This window comes from Fringilla coelebs (genome assembly GCF_963513975.1).
Source record: "Fringilla coelebs genome assembly, chromosome: 6".
NCBI lineage: Eukaryota > Metazoa > Chordata > Aves > Passeriformes > Fringillidae > Fringilla > Fringilla coelebs.
Window position 1 is genome coordinate 33,710,075 of NC_140034.1, and position 26,380 is coordinate 33,736,454.

Here is a 26,380-nt window from a genome sequence, read left to right on the forward strand (position 1 = left end):
TTTTCAGATCAGGCTGAAATCAGGCTTATGCGTTATGTTTGCCCTTCCATTGTCCATCTTTTCCCTACTTATCTACCACAAACATACTCCAGTCCACATGTGATCTCTTGTAGTTTCCCTGTTGTCAGTCTGTCAGCCTCCTCAGTTAACAAAAGCAGCCTGCAGCTTGTATCTGACACAGATTCTTTCCATTATCAGCAAATGCATATTTCTTTATTCAAGTATCGCTAACTTTTATTCTCTGATCCAACTCCTGACTTCTTTAGCATATTAACATACTAGCTGTATGGAAGATCTAATGACCTTGTGTAGTCCTGACTAATTCAAGTTAAGCCAACTTGATTTTTCCTTTGATTTTAGCATTTCTGGGTTGGCTCCTAATAAACGGAGAAAATCAAAGCTTCTCTGTGGAAGCTTTCTGTTTTAAAGTAGATTGCTCTTGTCTTTAGAGTAACTTCAGTCCTTAATTTGAAGAGGAAAAACTAATTTTCCAGGAAAAATAGCAGTGGTTCAATAGCACTCCCCAAGATTACTCATCAGCATTAAATGCAATTCTTTTCTGCATACCACCACTCAGAAAACAACACCTACATCACTGGCCAGTTTTTCGTAGTCTTCCATGAGCTGTTCATTTTCTTGGTTGACTGCCAGCACCTTGCAGATCCGATTTGCTGCTGTCTCCGCCTGACAAAGAGAAGAAAAATGGAAGAAGGGAAAAATGTGAAAAAAAACCCCAAAACAAAACCAAACCAAAACTTGCAGCTTAGCTTCCTGCTACATACCTGCAGGTAAAATCTCCTACCCTTAGCTCTCTCAACCTATCTGCACTGAGACATCTGTCCTGACCTCTCTGCTTTCCATGTGGCCTTCTATGATGATTTAGTTTTTCCCTTCTATAATGATTTGATTTTTCCCTTCTATAATGATTTGGTTTTTCCCTTCTTCAGAGATTCTCAGCTGTACTGGTTCTACCCTATATGCTGTGGGACAACCAATGTTTCTATGCTTTTCTGGCTTATGTAAGAGGGCCTTTTTGTTTGCTTCCTACCAGAGGGACTCTGGCTACCTCTTCACAAAGACAGGTAGAGTTTCTGCTGCCACCTCCACTCCCCACACCAGCATTCTGAGCTGGAACAGCAGTAACAGAGTGATGTTAAGCTAATGAGACTGTCTCCATACTTTAACTCCAGGAAAGAACTACCCAAACTGAGTTAAGCCACAATCTGGACTTAGGGAAAACTCCTAATTTTGTTTGAAAGATAAAATGGTAGATACTGCTCAGCAGAACTGTCTTCCAGTTTTCACTGTACTTCTGGCACTGATTACAGGGCCACCTCCTCGGTGAAGCGTACACCTACCATGTATTCAGAGTCTTATGATCCAGCTGCGAAGAGGATTTCTTTTCCCCCCACTTTTCTGGGTGATCTTTCTGCTTACTCTTCCAAAAAACGTCTCACAATAAAAAAAATTCCAACTGTTACTATTTAGGTTTGGATTTTTTTTCTTTCATTTTCTCCACTGTGAGACCAAAACCTGGTTCTCTGCAGGGAGCTCAACGTGTCAGAACATGAATTTGGAAAGTAAGGATCAGAAAAATCCCAGCTATGAGCTCAGAAGCAGTGTCTGGCATGGGGGACACTCAAGCAGGCTGATCCTTGCACAGAATGTATCTGTGGGTTATCAGCTCCCTTTATCATGACCATGGTGTGTGCCTGAGGAGATGCCCTGTGACGCCTCAGGGGATTCCTCAGAGCCCTCTTGGCACAGTGCAGCTGTGACCCTGGTGGCTGGGGAAGGTGCTACAGGTACCCACAGGCCCCCCTGGGAGAACTGCAAATAAGGAGGGGAGGCCAACACTTCAACAAACCGACTGTGAACACTGTGTCCTGCCTCAAAACTACATTTAGAACTGATGCCAAAATAAGTTTTGCTGAGTTTATAGCTGGTAAGTTTCAACCTTTTTCTATTTTTAAAAGACCTTTTATTATCTGTTTATTCAATCTTCAAGGACGTTTGAGAAAAAAACTCTAATTTTTGCAGCTGATGTGAAGCAGCAAGAATAGCAATAAAGTCATAGGCTGCACAGTGATGTATGGATTGCTAAGGTCCCAGGGGACACAGCAATCTTATTCATTTGTAGAATGAAATGAAGCTGTTAAAACATCTATTCAGTCATTTGCCCCTTCACTAAAGTGGACCAGCTATGAGATACACAGATTATCAGCTAATTCAAAACACATCAGAGAGACCTGTACAGGAAAAGGAGCAGTTTCACTTAAAAAGAAACCTGCAAAAAGTGCAAACAATGGTTACATTTAAGATAGCTTGTACTTCGACCTATTTTTAACTAAAGTTTGTACTCTAATGGAGTTTTTTTGATATTCAGAGAAAACTATAGATATGGGACCAAATAGTAAGTCAAATAGACATTGCTAGAGCCCTACCATGATATGCCTAGTGACTGCAGGGAACTGGCAGTACCTAGTGTTTATCTCAATCACTCCAGGAGAGGTGTTCATTTAACTTTCTTATTTTCACACCCCATGAGCTCACTGCAGCAGCAGCCAGCTGTGCAGGCAGGATCCCCTTCCACTGAGGCATATTTACATGTGTCTGATGATAGACTTTCTCCAGCTGCCCAAGTTTAAATATGTGTGTGTATATATGTGTGTTGAACAACTGTCCAAACAAAAAGACCCTAAGAATGTCAGCAGTTACAACATTATTTGTGTTATCCTAATGGCAGCAGTGTAGAGGCTTTCTTTCTCCCACTAGCACTTGCCTCCCAATGGTTCTTGCCTTGGAACTGCTACTGCTCCAAACAATAGTGTGCTGCTGCTGCTGCTGCAGCCACAGGAAAGGCTCTGTGGCCACAATCAGCATTAATGTCACGAGCAACACGTTACACTGTGCTCTGAGCAAGCTAGGACAAAAGGATGCCAGAGCTTTCAGGCAACCTTCACAAATACCCTCCACACTACTGTTAATGAGCTGATCCACAGTGATGGCAACCTCAAAACTAAAGTGAAACACTTTTAGGTTAAAGAAGAGTGGCACACCAAGATGTTTACATGAGGCCAAGGCAGCTCCCCCTACACCTTCATTAGTTCAGTGGAAAAAGCTATTTTGGCTTCCCCACACAGCTAAAGGCAATGATGCATTTAGGATGTTCATGCTAACTCCAAAAAAGCCAAGATGCCCACAAGGCACAGGGCTGCGCTGAGAAAATGCAGAATCCTGGGCTCTGGAAACTGCACATCTGTATTCTCAGAGAACCTGTGTGAGCTCATCAGCTTCAGTGCAGCACCATGCTGACACACTGTACTGCTTGCACTCGGAGTCTTGGGGAGGGCAAGCTCATTCTGCTTGATACCACGCTGCTGTGTCTATGCACATGCTGTCTGGTGGAATCAAAATGAAAAACTGAACGTCAGCAATTGATCTGCCTTTTGTCTTTTCTGTGCTTCTCAACCATAACTTGAACTGCTGAGGATAGGTGCAGTTTGCAGTCTCTCTAGTTCATGGATCCAAGTCTTTCTGCTGAGGAGGATCATGAAGGAAGGCATTCCCACAGTGCACTATGTAGGGATGCCTGCCTGTTGCTGTCCTCCAGCCTCAGGGGAAGATGCCTGGCTGCTGCTGTCCTCTGGCCTCAGAGGACCACTCCAAAATACTATACACCAAACACAATCTTTTAATAAAACAATAAAACATTAGTTGGAAATTGCCACAAGTTTACAAAATATTAAGCCAACCAGTAGTTGCATGCATTTAGTGTGGAAGTCAGAAGCAGTTAGAAAACAAGCAAACCAACCAAAGCAAGTATACCTACAAATATATATATACTTAAAAAAAGGCATAGAGAAAAAGCAGCCATCTACATACACATGTCAGGCTGGGGACCCTGTACCTTCAAAGGCTCAGGATAAGAGAATGAAAGAAGCAGAAAGCGGTTCATGGGACTCTCCCTTCAGGCCTGGTGGCAGTTATGAAAAATCTGGATGAAAAATTGAGCGATATCACAGTAAGTCACCTAACCCTGCACGAGGTGGCAACACAGTAACATCTGGGCAGGGGCTTGTACTCAGCAATCACTTGCATTTGCCTTGTGGGTTTGAATCTGTTGTCATTTAGCAGCTGGCTAATTTATGACTAGGAAAGCTCCAAAAAGGAGCTGTGCCCCTCCTGCCAGGGCACAGTTGAGTTGCTGGCCCATCAGGACTGCTAAAAAATGAATAATGTATTAAATCTTCCCTGTAAGCCAGTTAGACTACATGGGATTGAAACTTTAATACTGAGAAACTTCATCTGTAGTTTTTGCCCCAGCTACTTGGTTCAGGTACTGAGGCAAGCAGAAGACTGTTTTCAATTATCCCAGCAGACTGAGCATCCACCTAAACTGCTGATCAGAGCATGGAACCTGCTGAGCAGGTTTCCAAATCATGGAATGGGCGCAGAGACAAAAGGAAGAGACTGGTGAATGGCATGGCTGTTTCTGCAGCAGGCTACAACCCTCCTCATATTGTGGTTTGATGTTTCCTCATCTGGATTTCCTCAGGTTAAGCAGACTGCACGGAGCAGTCCCTCAGGGGCACCTGGCAAACAGCACGCCTTCTCATGAGGCTGGTGTGATTTCTGAACTACAGTCTTCCTGGGCAAGTATCAGCTGGCTGGGGCTTGCAGACTGGTCTTGAGTGTTTTGAACGAAAAACCAAAGGATCCTAGTGGAAAAGTCATGACACACAAATTATGCCAATGGGCAAGCCTACTGCACTGCCGTGGGACACATTCCCAGTTCCTTGGAAACAAGACAGTATCACGTAATTTATATGAAACTGGGAAAAGAACAAAAAGCTTGAACTAAAGAGCTGCTCCCTGGAAACTACTGCTTGCATTTGCCCTCTGAAAGCCAGCATCAGCATGGAAACTGAATCAATGCTGGGACCCATCAGCACTGCTTTGCACAAAAGAGATGGAATCTTCCTGGAGTCAGATTAGCCCTCAAGCTGGGCAACACGAGGACTCTGTCTCGAGTAGAAAAGGCCTGTCCGTAACACGAAGAACGTAGTCTTGGATTTTGGATTTTACTGATATAAAGTCTCTTATTTGAAATTAGCAGTAATCCTGTGGAAGAGCCACAGTCCAGGCAGGTAATGACATGGGAGAAAAGAACTGACCTTTTTCCTTTATTCAAAGGATTGCTGGGAAATTGCTTGCCCAAAAGTGATCTGCAACTATTTAGTTCCAAACATCCTGACGTCAGGCAAAGAGACTTTGGAGTAAAGAGGAAGCAGAGGAAGAAGGAAGGCCTGAAGCTACAGAAATGGGCAAGGCAGAGGAAAGCTAAATAAAACATATGGGTGGTTTGGGAAACAGAGAAGAATTACAAGAGAGGAACAAGGAATGGAAAAGCATGGGAGTTTGGGAAAGCTGAAGGCCGGGTAGAAATGAACTTCATGGCTGAAGCACAAAAGTGCTATGTAACCAGCTCATGGATGATTCAGCCTAGGAAAACATCACTGACCTAGTGGAGGCTGAGTATGGAAGGCAGGATGGCAGCCCAAGAGGGACAGGCTGTGATTTCCTGGAGTGGGCAGATTTGACTGTGGTACTTCTGGAGGTGCACTGCCTGTCCAGGACAACGGCCATAGTTACTGAAAGGGTACTGCCTCTGTCAGAGCAGACACCATTCATCTTCCAATGCCAGCTTTACCAAATGCTTTCTCCTCCGCTGTGCTGTGAGACTGGAGGGAAGGAGCAGCTCAAGTCTGTCCGAAAGGACATTTACATCCCTTCTCCACCAAGATTACAGATGGCATCTCCAAATGCATCACTGGATGCATTGGCTTCCGTGCAAACGCCCTGGGGCGGACGGGGTCTGGCATTCCTCACTGGAGAGGACTGCTGGGCAGGGCGGGGTGAAGGGAGGGGTTGTTAGCGGTAAAGTCTCACCTTCTGCGCCCCTGAGAAGGCGTGGTAGTAACATGAGACATAGGTCATTATGGCCTTCTCATCCGGCCTTAGCGTGCCTATAATATCTGTGCAGAGAAGGAAAAGAGGTTGAAAGGATAAAGTAAGAAGCAGCACATAGGATAAAACAAAAACAATCATGGGTGGCGTGTGAGAGGGGGAGAAAACTTCCCATCATGCATTGCAGGACAGGCCAAACAGATTTCCATGCGGAGAGCTGGGAATTCGGATCAGAAGGTGGCTAGCAGTGTTGGCTTGTGGCTCAAAGCGGCACCCCTCCCTACCCCCCAATCCAGGGGGCTCCTGAGATGAGGATCTGCGCTCTGCACCTTCACAGCTGCGGTCTGGGGGCCCGGCCCAAGGATGCAAACGAGTTGTTTGGAGATCTGAACGCCCGCGCTCGAGGCCCTTCATACGCCAAGGAGCTGGAGATCAGAGCCTTCCCACGCAGTGCACTTCCTACACAGGATCTGCTCTGCTGCAACGTGCACTGCCTGTTCCTAAGGCACTCAAGTACAGGAGGCAGCTTGGCTTTGGCAAGAGATGTGTACAAGGTTTCACCCACAAAATGTTTTCCTTAAGTGACTCCATTACCAACAGGAAAATGGCTAAGCCAGAAGTAGCAAGGACTCAACTGCCTGGTTTCCAACACGGATGAGAAAGAGGGGAAAAAAAGGAAACAAATGAACAAAACCAGGCATCTCTGTCGTGATAAGCAATGCTCTGTTTACAAAACCACCATGAATGTACTTGTTAGACATGCTTTGTAAGCCCCAGGTGAACGGGGACTGAATTTGTGGCACAACTTGAGAAAGCAGCAAGTTCAGACCTTAAAGCAAGGGTGCTGGAACCTGCAGCATACGTAAGGCAAAAGATAAAGCTTTGGCCATTCATTAAACCCTTCATAAAACCTGAGTCAGCTCTGTTTCTCCATCTTTGCAAAAGACAAAAAAAAAAAAAAAAAGTGAATAGTTTATTTTCCATGGGGGTAGGCTGCAGTTTCCTGCTGGGCAGAGCATCTATGTGGTAGTCTTTACTTTTTGTAAGACCAAGCATCCTAGCTCAGATTTACCAGGATCAAGAGGTCCAGGTTCTTGGCCATCAGGAGCAGTTCATAAGACAAATGGAGAAGGCAGAGCTCCCCACTCCCTTAAATTTGCATGTGTGCCAAAGTGTGGCATACCTAAGTGCCACTAGAAGTATTGCTGACTAGAGGGAAATGGAATTCCTGGCTCCCTTGCCCCATGTATTATTTTGGGGCACCACTTTGAACCAACAGCCAACTCTACCAAGAACATAATAATAAAGATGCCCGTAGCTAGAGAGGAGAGAGAGAAAGAAAAAAAGGTTTGGACATTAGCAACGGCACCAGGTGTGCTCTGTGGAGGGAGCTTGGGATCCTGCGATACCTTCTGGGCTCCTGAGAAGGCGTGGTAGAAGCTAGAAACATAGGTCATGATGGCCTTCTCGTCAGGACGGGCAGTTCCAACAATGTCTGTCAAAAAAAACCTCACGTTAAGAGCATAATCAGCTGACGGGAGGGAAGCAGAGCAGGGGTAGAACCACAACTGTCCAGGAGGCCTGCTGCGGCGCAGGCGTGTCACAGCGATTCCACAGCGCTTCCCAGCGTTCCCCAGATGTGTGTGTCTCAGAACCCAGGATCACCCTTCTGGTTCCCCTCCCTCATCATAAAATTTCCTCCAGAGTCTGGCCAGGCTAAGGCAGCCATATGCCAGCATGTCTTGTGTTGCAGCACTTCCCTGTCCTGAGAACATTACTGTGACTGTGGACTGAATCAACACAAACTGGCATCAGGCTGACATGACTATTTTAGACCATATTACACTGCAATTCCTCCGTGCAGTTCTGCTCTTCTGGAAAGATACTTTCTCCCTTCTTTTCCATGTCTCCCTCCTCCGTTTCAACACAATGATGGCTTGAATTTCAAAAGACCCTTTCATTAGTTTCAGTGGAAACTCAACACCTCCAGAGATCAGAATTAATGGTGTGGAGGAATGCACATTAGCTTGACTTCATGAGGGAGGAGAAACATCAGTAAAGAGCAATGAGAACTCCTGCCAGGGGCTCTCTTCATCACTGCTACTTTTGCTGAGATCTGAAGCTAGATCCACTTATTTTGGAGATATCTGTACTTCCTACAGAATGGCATGAAACATTGAATTTACCCTGGAAACCTCGTGATTTTTTTTTAACCTCAGCATGATGAATGCAGGGAAAGCAAGACTCATCTCTGGGGATGGGAAATACCACCTAGGAATATGAACATCCTAGTTACTCAAATACAGGTTCACTAGGTTTGGCTGTCCTATTCCCACCTTTCCTCTTTGCTCCTCTCACTCCTTTATTTAACAAAAATGTTTAACTGCTTCCCCGGTCCAACTCAAGTCTGAAATACAGCTTCTACCATTGAAGCCTGCTGGCTTTAGGCCAACAGTGAACTATTTCAGGCTGTTGTTTGTACTCCAGAGTTACAGTCTTCAAAATCTGTTGCCAAGCTGGTTCTGACAAGGCTCTGAAAAGTAATCCTTGCTGTCCCAGTGGCCTCAGGGATGCAGTCGTAATCAGCACCAAAAGCATCTCTGAGCAACATGGAACTCTGCCTTGGTCTCCAGACCCAGTCAGTGAAGGATCTTCATGCCAAACACTATTGAGTAGTCAAGAAAAAGCAGTCTATAATAATAATAATATCATGCCCTCAAAAGCAAGAATACCAGCAATGTCAGAAAGACCACAGCAAAAAAAACCCTGGAGCAAAAGGAATACAGGCCTACACCATCCACTGAGTATTTGGCCTGATAATTGAAAGGGAACACTTCAATCAGCAGATGACAGGTGTTAGTCATCTCTGCCTTGTGTGTCAACCCCAAGCTAAGATCTCCATGCTAGACTCGAAAGACTGAAGGACAGAGGAGGAAGAGGGAAGCAGAATATGTGACTCATTATTCTATTTTAACTTTTTCCCTATACATTTACTACACAGTCACGCAGGGAACATTCAGAGGTTACTGGAATCTTGTACAAAAGGAGTCCACCTAGAAGTGGAAAATGTCTTGAGAAAAAACAAGTTAAAAGCTGTTGGAGTCTACTTTACCTTCTGCATCCAGCATCTTCGGAATATCCAGATACTTCTCAGCCACATCAAAAGCTGTGTTTAGATTAGTGAGAGGATCATCCTGGAAGACACAGAGGAAGAGCATCAGCATCAACTTTTAACAAGGTACACAGCATTTCTCTCAGAAAGAGCTTTGGTTCAGGTAACTGTGCTTGCCAGACAAAAATTGTGTGTGAAGCCTCATGCAGCAGGATGAAACAATTAGCTTCCTTTTGAAAGAAGAGCCTGGGAACTCTTGGTGTGATAATCAACATACAGTCTATGCACTTAAAAAAGAAAAAGAAAAAAAAAGAAAAAAAAAGACATTTTGTCTTGAACCTAATTATAAGTAATATTAGCTTCACATCATACTGATAGTAAATGATAAGACCACATCTCACATTTACATCTCATGTTTATATTAGGTTCGCAAGTTCCATTTTGAAGAACTGCAGAGCTATGTATCTGTTAGAACATCTATACAAAAATAGTAACAACATCTGCAACGGGTGCTGTCCTTAGCTAGTGTACAGTTTGTTGAACACCAGTTGAGTGGGAGGAAGAGAAATGTTTCAACAAATCTCTACAGAATAAATACATATAAAAGTACCCATTTTGCCTTGAGTATGGCTTTTCCTTTTGCACACGTCTTGTAATTTCTCTAGTATATTTCTATTCCTCTCTATATAAACTTTCTGTAGATTTTAAAGTGCCACACAAGAAAACATGAAAAACAAATGTCATTGAAAATGAAAGACACTGAAAATTGTGTCCAGCATTCAAACATAATAATCAGCAACTAGACACTTGCCAGCCTGCATAAGATTCTCATACCAGCTTGTTCCTATATTCCTGTAGAACCATGACACTTCATTATTCTGAAGGATCAATCCACTTAATGGGTGACAAACGACATTTGCATTATCAGTTTCTACTGCTGAGACATGTGGCTTCCACTGGATGAAAGGTTGTGCATAAACTGCCAGTGTTCAGTCATCTTGTTTGGTGTCTTTTGGGAGGGAGGAAAGATGGGGTGCTACTCTCAGTATGCCATTCACACTGAGACCCACATAAAAACCCAGGAAAAAGGCAGTAAAATTATTTCACCTTCTTTCTAGAGTGGCATCCATGTTCTGTTTATTTTCTATCTGAACCATGTGCCTTTCTTATTGCACTGACTTGGAAGATTAAGCTGTGCCTCAACTCTAATCAACAGGCAGTTTCCTTTGAACCCACCCAGCAGGAAAGATGAAGCTAGGCAGGCTTGGGCAGACAGGGTAAGGGCATGAATAAAACTTCCTTTATGGCACTGGTCATTATGTAGCCCTCAGATGACAGCCTTCATGAACTAGGAAACTGAGCTGCTCTGAAAAGCAGTTTCCTGCAGCATTTCCCTAGGAATCAAGCATGTATTAGGCTGGCATCCAATATCAGCAACATATTCCTTTGGGTGAATGTCTCTCTCAGACAGCAATGTTTCACCTATCAAAGTAAATCACACACAAAGGCCACTAAAACGGACGGTGATTGGTATTAAATCCACTGGAACAAGTCAATATTAAGCAGGGTAATGTTGCACAGGCATGCTGTGATGGAGCCAACAGCTGTCACATACAGTATGACATAGTGTCAAATCCCTATATTCCTATATAATACACCTTCAGTGATGACTACATCAGACATGCCTACATCCACCTCTTCAGAGCTGAGCAGTGGAGCAGGCAGTGGATTTTTACTATTCTCCAGCTACAAGGAACCATCCCATGCCATGGAATTAGAGGAACCACTTCAATTTCAACCTACTTGTCTTCTGTGCCTGGTATGGAGAAACCTCTATGAACCCACAGCATAACCAAAAGCCTTATCTGAGGAGGTGAGACTAGGTGGTATATAACCTACTTTGTTCACTGAGTGTAGACATGGCCTAGCTTCATTTAGGGAGAAAAAAACGCACATTTTCTTTCACTCATGTGCAGGAGCATGCAGAAATGCCAAATGGCAGCTCCCTTGACAGTCTTCCCCTAGTCCATGTGCCACTTTCTGTAGAAATGGCACCACCGTGTAGCAAATTTGACCCCATGCTGACGGTGACCATCACAGTTATTAAGACCCTGACAGAGTGTTTAGTATTAACACAAACCCCTCCTTAGCACAGACCCATCTGAACCAGCTGCATGAAGATCTGCCCGCCTCTCCTGGAGGAAAAGGAGGAGCAAATCTCTCCCTCCAGATAGCTTTCCTATCAGTGTGCAAGTAACAACACCAGGAGCACTGTTGCCAAAGGTTAAAAAGAATTTTTTGGCTGAAAGCTGGGAGAGGCTTCCTGATGGGAAAACTTACTGGGCTTGGGCAGTCCCAAAGGAAGGGCAGGAATTTTTAACATGTGGGAAACCGGAGACTCACCTAGATAAAGCCTGCAGATTTCTACTTCAAGTGCAAGAAAGATGTGTGATCACAACATCTCTTAGGGAATGAAACTAAAGATAGCACTACTGAAAGCAAGCTACTTAAGTTCCAAGACTAGCTTGGAGATGAGCAGAGAGCTACACTCGAGCAAGACTCTGCTCCCTGTAGGAAAAACCTCACCCCTCAGAACAGTGGAGCAGCTCATCCCAACAATGATGCTTCTTTGTGCATGAGTTAGGGCTCCCCCGGGGCTTTTCCAAGACTACAAGAGGGTCTCAAGCCCTATGAAATCCCTGCCAATTCCACCACTCTCAGTTCCATCCTACTGTACAGTACACCAGCTAATCATGATTTCAGATCACCCATTTCAGCTGATGCCCATGAAAAGGGGCAATGTAATAAAGACTGGCCAGGCAGCTCCAAGCCTTGCACTGAAGCACCACAGCTGCAGGAACACTTTAGGGACCCACACAGCACATCAAACAAAAGACAAGTCACCTGTCTCCTGATTCCTTCCACAGCTGAAACACACATTCAGAAGAGCACTGACCCAGATGAGGCTGTGGAAGTATCTTGGTTGCAATTCCATTTACATAGCAATGGCAGAGATATGAAAAGGAACAGTAACTTGCCAGACTCTAGCTGAGCTAGCCACAAGGAAATCTATAGCTTTACCATGGAGGAGGTATTTTGTTTTAGTGGTGGCAGACAGCAAACCTGCCCTAGACAGATGCCAACCTGTCTCATTCTCTGCTTTTGCTGACTAAAGATTATCACAGCTCTTCATCTTTCGCCACAACCCTAATTCATGCAGGGACTCCTCTCTTCCTCCAGCTATTTCCAAGTCCTTGCAGCACACAAGGTTTCCAAGGCAATTATTGCAATGTAACATAAAAAACATCATCTATTAACTAGCAATCAGGAAAGGAGATGAAGGGGAAGGAAAATTCAGAGAGAGCAAGCACTTACTATATCTGCCAGAATTGAAAACACTAGGAAAGAAACCCAAAACTCATGTTTTCAGAAATATCTGCAAATAACACAGCAGTACACAGAGCACAGCTCTATCCATATTGTGGTATATGAGGGGGTGCCAGAGCCAGCAGACAATCACTGTCAATACTGACAAAAGTATCTTGGATGTAGCTCACAGTTGAGCTACTGTCAAGGTAAAAGGAGGAAGGGAAACCCCATCCTCTGCATACCTCTCACCTGCAGACCATGAGCTGAATCCCCAGACCTTATCTACAGTGAGCTGAATAATAGCAGACAGATCTGCACTAAATAGAAACTATCTAACCAATTAGCTGGGGTGTCAGGTAATCACCAACACCAAGCTGGACTTGTACCTGTTGTTTTGAGGCCTGGACTATACAAATAACTTTAGCTAGGCAGCGCCTACATGCAGAAGAGAATTGTGCTTATTCTTAATACTTAAGGCTAGGAAAAAAAGCTAGGAACAAACTCAATACAAAACAGTGCTGACAAAATAAGTTGTTAAACATGTGGCTACTACACTGGCTGGCTACCTTTTGCAAGTACACACTGCCAATGCAGGTCTGTAGCCCAGACACAGCCCCTGCGATAGAGCACAAACACAAGCTGCAAATGAATGCTGCCCAAACAAGAAGTACAGTGCAGAACTCTGGGCAGCTTGGACCAATTTAATCTCTTTATCTCACAGATGTGTGTGTATGTGTATACACAGAAACACACACAGCATTGCCAAAGGCACACACAACTGAGATGCCACTAATTGCTCCCTAGAGCTGGAAAAGAACTTGAGGGGGATCTCTAATCTACTATCCACTGCAATGGCTACCTCTCAGCAGCCTCCTCTGTGTTTATATATACCACAAATGGCTTCAAATATCTAGCAAAAAAAGTTAACTTCTCTTCAGCACATATCAACTACCATAGCTAAGACTAGGCTCTAAGTTCCTCCCAGCTATTTGCTCAAGATTTCAGCTGTTGTAGAGCTCTCTAACATACATTTAATCTCACCTCTTTAGAGTAACTGAGGCAGAACAACAATAAAAATGTTACAAAGAGTGTGAGAAGACTTCAGAAGGACAGAGGGAACCAGATGAAGGATAGGATCAAAAGCAAGCAGAGATCAAAAGATGCTAGTTCCATTTAACCTTATTCCACATAGGAAAAATCCCCTCTCATGTAGATTGAATTTGGCTAGAACAATCACCCTGTTTTTCACCCTGAAAAGCCTGCAGTCAATATCAACAAATAACTCACTTTCCTTCACTCAGTTTTTGCTTGGCTTTGGCTTCAGGCTTTGTTGGTAACAGAGTGCGCCGTAGCATTTACCTGCCTGGGTTTGTCAGGCACACATTGCTTAGCTGTGTTATTTTCCCAAGATTAGGAGTGGAAAATGTTACTCTAATAATTCCAGTTCTTCTTGCTGCTCTTCAAGTAAACAGGTACAGTCTCCCCCCACTGTTTATTCACCATGTGCTGACTACAGACACTAAAACTGATCAGAAAAACTGACTGCTCTGGAAGACAGTAAAGATCTAAAAGGTTATTGAAGAGCAGATCAGGCACTGTACAATTCATTGCCTCTGGGATGCAGCTAATTTGATTAGGCCATTTACATTTTGTCCATTTGCATGGTGATCCAAGAGCCCAGGTCTGTTGGTGATGGGCTTTTATGTTTATTTCCCTAGCTAACATCAAGCACACATGCACTTAAACCACACAATCTAGGAGACCTGATGGACAAGCTTTTTGTGTTAGCCCCAGCAATGATGACACATGAATTATGCTCTTGGTGACATTTCATTATGCTCTTGGTGACATGGGCACAGATACAGTGAAACTGGATCTCAGCAGACTGCAGGAATGCTGGTAGGATAAGAACCCAGTTTGATCTTCTATTGCACTGCTGGGTCAAGACCCTGGGAGCAGCATAAACCACTAAGTGGTTATTGTCATCATCCATTCAGCAATCTTGTCTCCAAACCACACAGAGAGTAAAATTGAGTTTTCTGACAAATGCTTTTTTGGCACCTGATACCTGCATGCTGCGAGAAGCCCAGAAGCACTGCAGACGACCCAGTGCTAAGATGGAAGTATGTGACAAGTGTCCAGTGAGGGCACACAAACCCCTCAATGAGCATTTTAAACACCAGATAACTGGTTTCTATCCCGCTCTCCACAGAAATGTCAGGCCTGATTTGACTCACTAGTCTGTGACATTAGCACAGAACTATTCTCACATTTGGTGTTACTGAGTTTGCCAGCTTTTGCTCATCAGCTGGGATTGGGGCACGTGTGTCTCATACAAGGCAGTCTGAAAGAAGGGAAGGTCAAGCAGGAAGCTCATTAAGTTCACGCTTCACTAAGAAGCCTGAATGCGCTGATTCCTCCCTCCTTCCTTCCCCCTCAGCCCTGCAATCGCCAGCTTGTGCTGAAGTTCTCCAATTATGTTTATCAAGCTAATTCTTTTCCCTCTTTACTTGTAAGGTGCCAAGCATCTGGTGTGATAGACAAATGGATTTGTACCTTTCGTAGCTTCCCGTAGTCAATGAGCTCTGGACGGTGTCTATGAATTAAAGCACAGAAACCAAGGCCATCCTTCCAGCTATGAGAGAAACACAAGAGAGAACAATGAACATTGCTCAGCTACGAAGGCACACAGTGGTGAGCATGAGGGAAGGCACCAAGGCAGTGAGACAACTAATCCTGGCTTAGTTTCCAACTAACAGTGCTTCTTTAAGTGCTGGGAATCAGAGATATCTTGTATGTGCATGAGACTGCAATAAAGATTCCTTTCAAGCCCTACAAAAACCCATTGTAATTAAGACTTGCCCATTGAGTTGGGACCTCGTTTTTGGCAGTTCTCTGTGCTGAACCCTCTGTCCATGTCCTGTGTGGCACACGAGCTCGAGGTTGAAAAAAGGTGTAGACCCAAGCCGTAAAGGAGGAACAAGGACATTCCTTAGGGAAAAGGCAGATATCCCCAGCCAGCTGCACTGATGGTAGTCAAGCTTAAAAGTGCTTTACTTTATATGGTTCATACAAGGCTCCAAGACATGCTGGAAAAAACACTATTATGTAGAATCCTCACTGGAACATCTGCCAGCTTGGAAATAAGAAAAGCAGAGCAAGAGAACCTTTTATTCCTTCCCAGCTCTGCCATACTACAAAAGTTAGGAGGCAGTCCTTTTTTCATGGCTGCTAAATCGTTCTGAGTTTCCAGAGCAAAAGCTCTCTTGCTTAGCCCAGGCCACAAATGCTGCTCTTGGAGGACGTAATGCCCTGAAGAACTTTATGAAAGCAGCAACTGTAACCTGAATGAGGTACCTGGATCCCAACTGAACCTCTGCCTCCAGCTTCCTAGGCATCTCTCTGGACCACAGTGTCACTTGTGTAATGTGCACATGCATTGCTTTGGGAGGTCTGTCAGGAATATTGTTGAACATATAGAGAGACATAGGAAAATGACACAGATTGTAAAGCTAAGTTCTTGCCTGTAACTCACCTGATATGGAAGTTCTGGATGTTTACATTTTTGTAGGGGGCTGTCTTCCTCTGACACCATAATAAAAGTCCTTCTTTAGCAGATGTTTCTAGGGAAAGAAAGAAAGAAAATACATCAATTAACAAATTTTCTCAGAAAACAGGAGTCTCTGGAGCATATGCTAGAAAGCCGTCACCAAATCCTCTTTGGTAAAGACTGCACTAAATTGCGCTTTATTTACCTTCACTTACCAGAGAATTTCTTGTTTGGAAAAGTCTACTAGGATAGTTTTGTTACTATTATCTTCTTAATGAAGTTCAGTAATAAGGAGATAGCTTTTTGGAACTAGAGAGTCTTGTAGGACTCTTAAGTGATAAGTTTATTTTCAGGCTTAGTCATCCTTTTGAGCAACCCTTGAAATCTCTTGTAAGAGAAGCATCTTAAAAACTCATGTCAGTGTGCTTGAGCTTGGCCATAAATGTTCATGAGATGTCATGGCAGCTTGGGAAGGGTAGCTCCCAAGGATCCTTCAGCGACTTACTTAAGAGAACATTTTGGGCCATTTAAGTGGCAAAGCCATTTAGTTACCCCAGTTGTCCATTACTGAACAGTGTCAGGAAAGAACTAAAATTTACCTTCAACTGAGATATCCTGAATGGCAAAACGAAGGATGATGGTCCAAATCATTCCAAGGGTCATTTTAACATTGCCATCCACGATTTCTATGGGGAAAAAAAAGGTAGAAAGAGAAGAAATAGACATAAGGTTGCAACTGCAAATCCTTGTAAAACGGGAGCATTAGGGAACATTTCCTTTTACAGATGGGAGAAATGGAATTCCTGCTAAAAACTGTTTTTCCCTGCCTTCCCAGATGCTCTGCTGATAGGTACAGTACCCCGTAATCAGACTTTTGCAGTACAATACTGAGAGCAAAACAGACACAAATGATCCCAAAGATTGGGAATAAGCACTCATTTAGATCAGTGTAATTCCCCATATGGGCCTAAAAGCACCTTCCTCAGGTACAATTACTACTACTTAGAAGTCAGAGAAGCCAAACTGAAAAAAGGAAAAGCCTTCCTTCTCTTATCCCATAACTTCTCCAAGTCACCTATAGAACTGCCCCAGCATAAATATACCAGAAGAACCAGTGACAATTCCCAGAGCAGATGAGCTCTGACAGCTGGTTTTGTCCTGTGAACAAGATACCACCAAGAAAACCATACACCATAAACATTTTAATTTCAAACAAGCCTAAATACATCAGCCTTCCTGTATAGGACTTCTTTCAGTGATGTAATTGCCAGAAGACACAACAGAGCAGTTCTCAAAATCCACACATCCTGGTGGAAGAAGAACTAAGGACTCATGCTGACCAGTTAAGAGTAGAACATAACAAACTATGACTGTGAGCAGACTGTGCTTTACTGCTCATTAGATTCCACAATATAAATCAGCAAGGGTCAACAGCTGGGAGGCTTTACAAGGCAACTGCTTGCGTGTGTGAGGTATGATCTGTTTAGGATGAAGGATCAAGGTCCTGAGAACAAGAAGTGCTTGGGGCAAAGCTGGCCCAGAAAGAAGCTCCCACCATGAATGGACTAGAGCCAAACAGTGAGCAGATGGGTCTCAAGTACTGATCCTCAACATCTACAAAAATTCCACAGATATGTATATATATATACACACACACACAGTTACAGAATTTACAGCCTTCAGATGGGTCTCAAGTACTGATCCTCAACATCTACAAAAATTCCACAGATATGTATATATATATACACACACACACAGTTACAGAATTTACAGCCTTCACATTTTTGGATAGTGAAACCAGCTGAGCTGTTTTCTCCTACTCATTCTCTGACAGGTCCCTGTATGGCAGGATCTTTCACAAATAAATGACAAGTTACAAGAGTATTTTCAGTAAGAAAATATTTGGAGGTAGAATAATCCAAATCCCAAGAAGATTCTCAGAAACCATTTTTGTACTACTGTAGACACCTCCATGCCACTTCTTTCATAAAACTGCCCAGCAGGAATTGTGTTCTGGGGCAAGCACAATTTGCGGTATAGGCAATTGACGCCTGTCTGGATAGCGCCACAAAAGTAACAATATTTTAATCTTTCCTTTTAAGCAGTTAAAAAAATGCTTTTCTTCTCATGAAGAAATTTCAAAATATGAACCTCACTGTATTCAAAACCAACAGACCAGCAGCACGCACCCCAAAAACAGATTTTCAGAAATCGTATCCAAATTCCTGAGAATTTGTGATTCGGAGATGCACGCATGTCATGCAATTTACAGTGTAAATCAGAGTTATAAGCTCTACTGTCCTTTGACATACATCTGAATTAGTGATTTACAGATGCAAAAGACAGAAAGCAAGACATGCTACCTTGTTCTACTGCAGTAAAACTCTTGTCTCTGCTCCTTTCTAAACTACAGAGTACACTAAGATCTCTTAATGGGTCATCAGTTTGCCCAGAATTAAACAGCCAATAACTTTTCAGTTCAGTACAAAAAACCTACAGTTACTTTTGCTGGCATGAAAAAACTGTGTTTGTCTGTTGATGGTTTTCACACAAATTAATTTTTTACAGACATTTTGAGGTCAGGGGGTTGTCTGCTAGGCTGGTGCAAGAAAATGTCATGCGATGGCAAGTGTATTCAGTTCTGTACTTTTTGCATTCTTCATCCCTCCAGTAAAGCACTGCAATCAACTTGAAGGGGAATCCTCACTATTTTAACAAATACCTATGATACTGCAGCTAAAATATACAAGAAAGCATCTGTATTTTCAGCTTGTTTGTTTTGTTAATGTGATTGATATTCACGGGGATCTTCAAAAATCATAAAACTCAGTGCTTGTAAAATGCCCAACAGTTGGCAGGACTCTTCTAGGATATATTTAAGGCCTGAAACTAAATGGAGCTCTTTAGTGGGCTTGATTAAAATCTGATGACAATACTTCAATGCTGAAAATGCTTCATGAATAGTAATAAATCAATCAGTGAGCTGAAACAGGTAATTAACATTACTGCTCCATGGATTTAAATTTGAAATAGAGGTCCAGACACTTATATAAAGCCAGTAGTGTAAAGTCGCTAACGTCGCAGAAGAACTCAGCACTATGTTCTGGTTACATTCCTAAATTCTGGTTTTATAAAGTCAGCTGGTGGCATTAAGGTGGAAGCATCCCTTCTTTCCCAGTCCTCTTCATGGCACAACCCATTTAAAAAGAAAGATGTGCTCCCTGTTCCCATATCTGATTTTTCTTTAGCAGCGCACCAAAACAAAGCTGTTGTGGAGGAAATCCAGAATATTTGTACTACTTCATCTCTACATGTCATTTTCCTTTACACAGTACCACCATGTACCAAGCAGATACTGATGTCAGTGAGATTAGTGAGAGATCCATCCCAGGATACATATTTAACAAGCTACACAATCCTCTATCCTTTTTTTTTCGTTGTTGCTCTTTGAAACAGACTTGACAAAATGGTTATTATTTATTAGAAGCAGGCAAGCATTTTTCATTTCTGGTGCTAAAATCTTCTCCTGGAAAACTGGTTACACAGTCAACCAGACTGATCAGAAGACTCTGCTCTTTGGCCTCACTCACTTGGTTTTCCATCCCAGCATTCCCTGCTGCCAACCACCTTTTCCTTCCGAATTCACGGCCCTTCATCTGCTGCCAGTCTATTTCTAGTGTAGTAGAGCAGGCCAAGAAACAAAAACAAAAAACATGGTTGCAAAACAGGTTTGCATGAAGCTTTCTGCTTCCTGGTGATGAAGAAAAAGAAACTCCCCAAGAATTGTTAAAAAGTTGGATACAACACTACAAAGCTAGAACAATCTAATGTTTAATTAAAGACAATATGCTTGGTCCCTGCTGATGTAAGGAAGACTCAGTAATGTGGGAGCAGTTCATGTATTAAAAAGCTTGTAATCAGACAGTATTTTCTAAAAGCCTGACTATTTCTAGGCAGGGCCTCTCTAAGCACTGTGTGCACTTCAGCACCAGCAGCTGTTGAAGGAACAGCAGCAGCAAGCACATGTTAGCAATGTGATTTACATTCAACTTGAGGGCTGATCAACTGCTGGCTAAAGCATCTGCATCCACTAGAAGGAAACTTTTTGCCCCAGTGAATATGTTTCCACCCAGCTCCTATCATTGCACCAAGTAACAAGTAGGCAAGAACTACAGTACTGGCCTGCCACAGAGACGTGCCTTTTGAAATGCCACCACCTCTTTTAAATGCATGAACTCATTTTAAAAAATGCAAAAATTATTAAACTTCTTTTCCTGAATCAACAACACAGAAACTGTTATCCCCTTCTAGATACTTCTGAGCTGCCCATGAGAGCAGAGCCTTTGGTTACCCCATGGAGGGAAGAAGTTGCAGGGCATGAACGACTAGCAGGATAGCATTGTGATCTGGGAACTGGAGACCTAGAACAACAATGGTGACAACATAAAGGCTGCTCTGCATTTTGTTTGCCAAACAAAAGCCAAATACAGCAGAACAACTATCCACACCCCCGTCTTCAGAAAGCACTTTGCTCCTGATGGTCCTGTCAGATTTAGGACAGATAGCTGACATTGTTGGTGAGGGTGTAACTCTCAAGTCCCTAACAGAGTGGACAGGACAAAGGGACAAATAAATGCTATGCTTCACTCACTGACATAGGGAGACCCTATTTCCCCTTTTTTTTATAGTGAAATAAATGAATGCTTGCACTCCCTGGTGCTTCAGTAGGTGTTTTACTCAGATGGGACTGTTGCAATCATTGAAATCCCTAAGCTTTATTTCTCCTTTTACTTGTGCAGGTGACAATAGCAGTCAGTTCATCCAAAGTTATCTGTATGTTGAAGTTAGCAAGATCTGTTTAAGAAAACAGCAACTTTCTAAGCAGATTTAAGGCAAAAATAAACCAGTCCTAGGGTGACAAACATGACCTATTCAGCCTGTTAAGTTCCAGGAGCATTTGACATGAATATGGAATCTATTACAGCAAAAGAAGGCTCCTGAGGTGTCAGATGACAGTGAGTTTTAAAAGCAGATGAAAACCATTTGGCTGGAGTCTTTCTTGATCCAGATTTACACAGATCAGCTGTATGCCACAACATACTTTGATTCTATGGACTCTGGCTAACAAAATGTTTAGATTTAAAACAAAGCAAAACCAAACCCCCCAAAAAACCAGGACATTGATGGCCCATATGTCCAGCTGTAGATCTCTGTATCTACAGCTGGACTGCACACACCCCTTGCTGCCCAGCAGACACCCAGAGATGGAAGAAGCCCCTGAGGTAAGGAGTGTGCTCCCTCAACCAGTGCCACACACTGCTGCTGCATGGTGGTTTTCTTCTCTGGGAGAAAAGCTCCCTAGAAAACCTACATCAGTCCAACCTGATCACAGCATCTACAGCTCACTGTCTTGGTACTGAATTATTCCCAGCTCATTGGTTGTGACCTTCTACCTTGCTGCTGTCTTTTAAAAGCCTCAAAGCAAGTCCCTAAAATTCATGCTTCAGAAAGGTTCATAATCCCTTTCATGGACAGAATAAACTTCTGTGCTGTCCAAAGTACATTCCATTTTTATAGCTGATGTGCAGTTTACTGCCCACCAAGCACCTGACAGGCTGGGCAGAAGTCCCTGCAGCAGGTTATGTTCCCTGGTGACAAACAGAGTGGCCCAGGCTCAGCCTGTGTGGCACTGGGGCAGGCAAGTCCATGCTGTGACCACACTCACATGGCCTGAGTGGCATCACAGCACAGGCTCAAGCACTCTGAATAAAAATCAAAGCTAACCTTAGGCTAAACTGCAGTGCCTTGCCACCTCTGGTAGTTTAAAGAAAGCCATATGTATTGTCCATGTAGCATAGGCACCAGGACAAAGGAAAGCCAGGAAACATTTGGCAGGGGAGTTCAACATCACTATTCAGATTGATATGGATCATACTTCTGTCACAAAATGGCACTTCACAGCCTATTTCTGAACAGGGTAACTGCTGTGAGCCCATCCTGAATAACTGGGCCCTGGTGATCTTTGGTCACAGATCACTTGACTAGCAAATGACTTCTAAGTGCTGTGAGATGCAGTCACAGCTGACTCAGGAACAGGACTCAGGAGATAAAAAAGATAAATCCCTCAGAAAAAGATGAAAAGAAACTAGTGCCAGGGAGAACAGAATCAGAAGGAAAAAAAAAGGGAGAATTTAGGAAGAAAGAAAGATAGGGTTACCTATACTCTGGAAAATTTTAAGGAGCTCTTTTAAGGTAGACCATCTCTAGGTCCAGATCCAGCCTCCAGTTTTCCAGTCTGAAAAGGGCACACTGAAATCCAGTGTATCAGACACTGGATTTTGTAAGGGCACAAAATGACCTTAGATGTGTATTTGTGTTCCATAAACAATACTCACAGCCAACAATAGCCTCAGGTTGCTACTGTTGAAAAAGCTGAGAAATTTGAAGGAAAGTTTTGCATGCAAAATATCAGTATAATTCAGCCATTGAGCTCTTGCATTTTGCTCTTCAATACCAAACACAGTGAAGAGGCATCTGCAATGTCCCTGACAGTAGTTCTAACTTATTCCAAAGTCTCCATGAAGTTAAAGCAGTATGCTGAGGTAAAGTTTTGGTAAGGCAAACATAAGCACCTGCAGTGGCTGAGGTAATCTGCCTGATCTGACATGGAACAAATGAACCATAGGATAGGTACAGGTCTTGGAAATGCCCCAAGAGAATGCTTGAAAATTCAGAACTGGGGACAGCATGCCAAGACTGCACTGACCTCATGAGCTGAGAACAGGCAGAGCTCAGCCCAGTACCCCAGGACTCTCCCAAAGAAGGAATACACATCCAGAACTGTATCATGGGCTCATTTCCTGGCTGTGTCATGAGTTTCCCTAGAGAAACCAAGCACTTCCATCTGCAAGGTGGAGATAACAAACCTCCCTCGTTTTCCATGGTCACTGTAAGACAAGCCTAGAAATATCCCAGAATCAGAGTGTGTCCACAGCAACAATGGCAACCTGAACCCACAGGAAGGACTTATGAACAGATCCAGAACAGAGAAAAGTGTCATGAAAACCTGTAAGCCCTTCTGGCACTTGGGTGACATATATGTAAAACCCCTACCACCTCTGCTAAAAAGACAAAAATCCTACACAGTTGCTTTCTGCATGATCTGCATGATCTGCATGATTCTTGAGGGCACCCCAGATGCTGCCCACACCGGTCTCTACACAGTGAAACAAAGCTTCCAGCCAGAGCATCCAGCTATGTAGGGTGCACAACCAGAAGCCTGGAAGCCATGACAACTGGAACCTCTGGGGTCCTTGTCCTGTGTTGGAGACTGCACTTGGCTTTGACCCATGCAATGTCCTCCAGCAACAGATCCTCCTCCAGCAGCTCTGACACAAGCTGAATACAAATAGCTGCTATGCTTCAATTCAGAGTTTTCTTCATTTGAGAAAGAAGTATCTCAATTAATTTGTTTCTGCCATTGCTCCAATTTTTCCTTAACTCATGAGAGCCAGGAGAAAAGCAGGATGCCCTGACCAATAATCCCAAATGGAAATCAGGTTTGGCAGCCTAATGTGAAGACAGGATTTAAATCCACAGTAAAGGCCTACTATATCCCTTTTTAAATTCAATTGTTTATTCTACAAGAACACAGTAGGGTTAGGGAGGTACAAAGGGAAATGACATGCTGCTATGAAAGAAAGGCAAGGGCTAGGCACAGCTTGGGCTCAGAAAAATCAGATGGTTCCTTTACCTTCTGCTCCAATGGATACTAGCTTGACTCCTTTGCTGGCAATGAAATCCAAGGCCTTGTTCACATTGGATATTTTGTGCACTCGCATTTTGCCTCTTTCGGGCTTCGCCAGACGTTCTCCTAATAAGAAAAGAGGCATAAAAAAAAAAAAAATAGATAGTATTAGAGAACAATTCTGAACCTGCTCTTCCCTGGTTTATGTTTCCTGTTGTGTGGCTCCCAGTGCTCAGCCTGGAAGAGAGACCCTTCCTGCATCCTTTCAGGACAGCTACACTCACTGTTTAAGCACCCCCAGAAAGAATCAGACAAAAAAGTAGCTTTTTAATGCACCACAGGTAAGTTAGTAACAGAGAACCTGTCCTTTTGAGGTCAGTTTGCACCAGAAGTGAAGAAATCTGTTAAAACTCCACTGAGCCAGGCAGCAGAATCAACCTTTTCTAGCCACAGATAAGGAGGCCTGAAAAGAGCACAACCTCCCCCCCAGCAAAGACAGGTGAGGAGCTCTCCTCCAGCATTTGCAACACCCAACTTACACAACAAATCTCTTCTTGGAACAACCTACAGTCAGGTATGAGGGTGATCTTGTGCCTTGCCTTTTCTCTCCCCTAACCAAGATTCAGACGTCCTGCTCTCTAGTCTCTCCTGCCTGTAGCAGGAAGTTAAATTACTTCTTTGGCAAAGTAGCTTTAAAACTGTAAGGACTGTCACATCAACTCCTTTCCATTAAGTCTGATGTATTTCTAACTCTATACCAGGTCTTTTAAATGTTTATACTGAGGCACAAAGAAGGAAGCAGCCTAGAACAGGTTTATCTCTGACAGAAATCAGTCTTAGGATAACACCCAGCTCCTGACTGCAGCAAAGCTGGTAGATTTGGAAAAGCACTTTCCAACCTTATTTATTTGAAACAGGTACATTAAGTGCAGTCCTGTCCTTCTTGATAGGCTGCTTGTAACTACAGTCTGCTTTTACTAACAATAATCCAAACACTCAGAGTAAGCAAATTAAAGTTTGGACAAGTGGACTTTCCAAAGAAATCTCTAACAGAAATATAATTAGATGGGATTTCAGGAACCACCTGTATATGACAACATTGGAAGTGAAGAGAACATCCACTTCCAGACCACAAGCTCCAGAATAGAAAAACAATCCAAAGAAAACCCAAGCTGGTTTTGTACTTTAAAAAAGGTATAATTAATAGGAGATCAAATGGGCAAGTCTAGGCAAATCACTTGACCTATTCAATTCCAAAAGTCTCCTGCTATATCTTGAACTGAATCTTTAAGTCAATGTAAGCTGACTCAAACACTTTATTTGAGGTTTAAGTATCAGAAAGAAAAGTACTTGGCTTGTTTCCTAACACAGGTGTGAGGAAAAGCTAAAACAGAGAAGAGAATAGTAGCTCCATAACAATGCCCTCTAAAGGAAAAATGTCTGGAAATTACAATACTTTAAAAGTGTTTCAGTGGTTACTGTAAACTGGTGTCATTGCCTCTCACACTAAAGGATAAAACTAGATTCATTTTTAAAAGAAAACACTGATGTCTGGCAATTTAAGTAAAAAAATATATTCTATAGTACTGCCTCCTTCCTAGGTTTAAAAGAAAAATCCAACTCTTTGGCTTTAATAGAACCTCAAGTACATGTCAGAGTACACTGCTTTATTTTTCCACTTGGATAATGCTAGTCATAGAAGAAAAGCTGAAGCTTTTTTTTGTGACAGCTATTTGCGACAGTTTCACAATGACATTTTTATGTGTAATTTTACAATAGACTTAAGCAGTCTTACACAGCCAAATGTCAACAAATGGGATGAGCCAGCTAAAACCCAGCCACTTCCTTCAGTCCAATGTGACTGTAAACTAGCCTTGCAAAAAGAAAAATAAAGACAAGTGATTAGGTTTCAGCTGGAACAGCAAGCTGATCCAATTCACCTCGTGGCCACATATGCAATGCCAGTGCCGTGGAGAGCATCTGAACTGCTCTCCCTCGGGCTGGGGAGAGCAGGACTGCTCCCCCTGACAGCCATGAGATCCTCCAGTCATTGATGGTGATTCCAAACCTCTCTCAGATTCTAATCCTTTCTCTGTGAACTTTTTTAGCTTTCAAAACTCAATGATTATTTCCTTCAGACTTGGACTTCATTAGAGACTTAGGTTTCCAGAAAAAAGCACAATCTGGTTCCATGCCGTACCTTATTAATGATGTGGACTGTTAGAAGGAAGCCTGCTAGAAAAATGTTCTACTTTGAGCTGTTGGCATCACTGGCTCTATTTCTCAGTACTTCTAGATGACAAAAGTAAAACAGCCTACTACTTTCTTCCATTCTCTGATTCTCATGTAGCAGCCCAAGGCTGTGCTGTAAAAGCCAAGCAATGCAAGGATGCGTTGGCATAGAAATTGTTCCCTGCAAATTTGTTTAGGAAAAAATTCAATTAGTGACTCTGTCTGTTTGAAGGGGGGAAAAAGCACCTTACAACTTTATTTCAAAAGTACTAAATTTAAGTTCAGCCTTTTTCAGTCTGGTATTATTTTTAAAATGGCTTTGTCAGGGGAAGGAAACATATATGGTGAAAAATGAAAGTGTATCCTTTGGGGCAGCTTCTAAGGGGGGCTGCAGTTGTTT

The 26,380-nt window shown here is 43.0% G+C and overlaps 1 protein-coding gene across 10 annotated transcripts in view; it reads right to left on the reverse strand.

The window, feature by feature from the left end:
- ACTN1 (actinin alpha 1) overlaps positions 1-26,380 on the reverse strand; it is an 86,332-nt gene that overhangs the window by 16,900 nt on the left and 43,052 nt on the right. For 3 of the 10 annotated variants that reach the window (XM_084207003.1, XM_084207002.1, XM_084207001.1), the window contains exons 3-9: positions 23,755-23,874; positions 16,601-16,687; positions 15,987-16,074; positions 15,008-15,086; positions 9,083-9,164; positions 5,953-6,038; positions 592-684 (exon numbers count right to left, since the gene is read on the reverse strand). In XM_084207003.1, coding sequence (XP_084063129.1) covers positions 592-684; positions 5,953-6,038; positions 9,083-9,164; positions 15,008-15,086; positions 15,987-16,074; positions 16,601-16,687; positions 23,755-23,874 — 635 coding nt within the window. The other 7 variants (XM_084207000.1, XM_084207009.1, XM_084207004.1 and 4 more) reach the window with 5 other exon arrangements.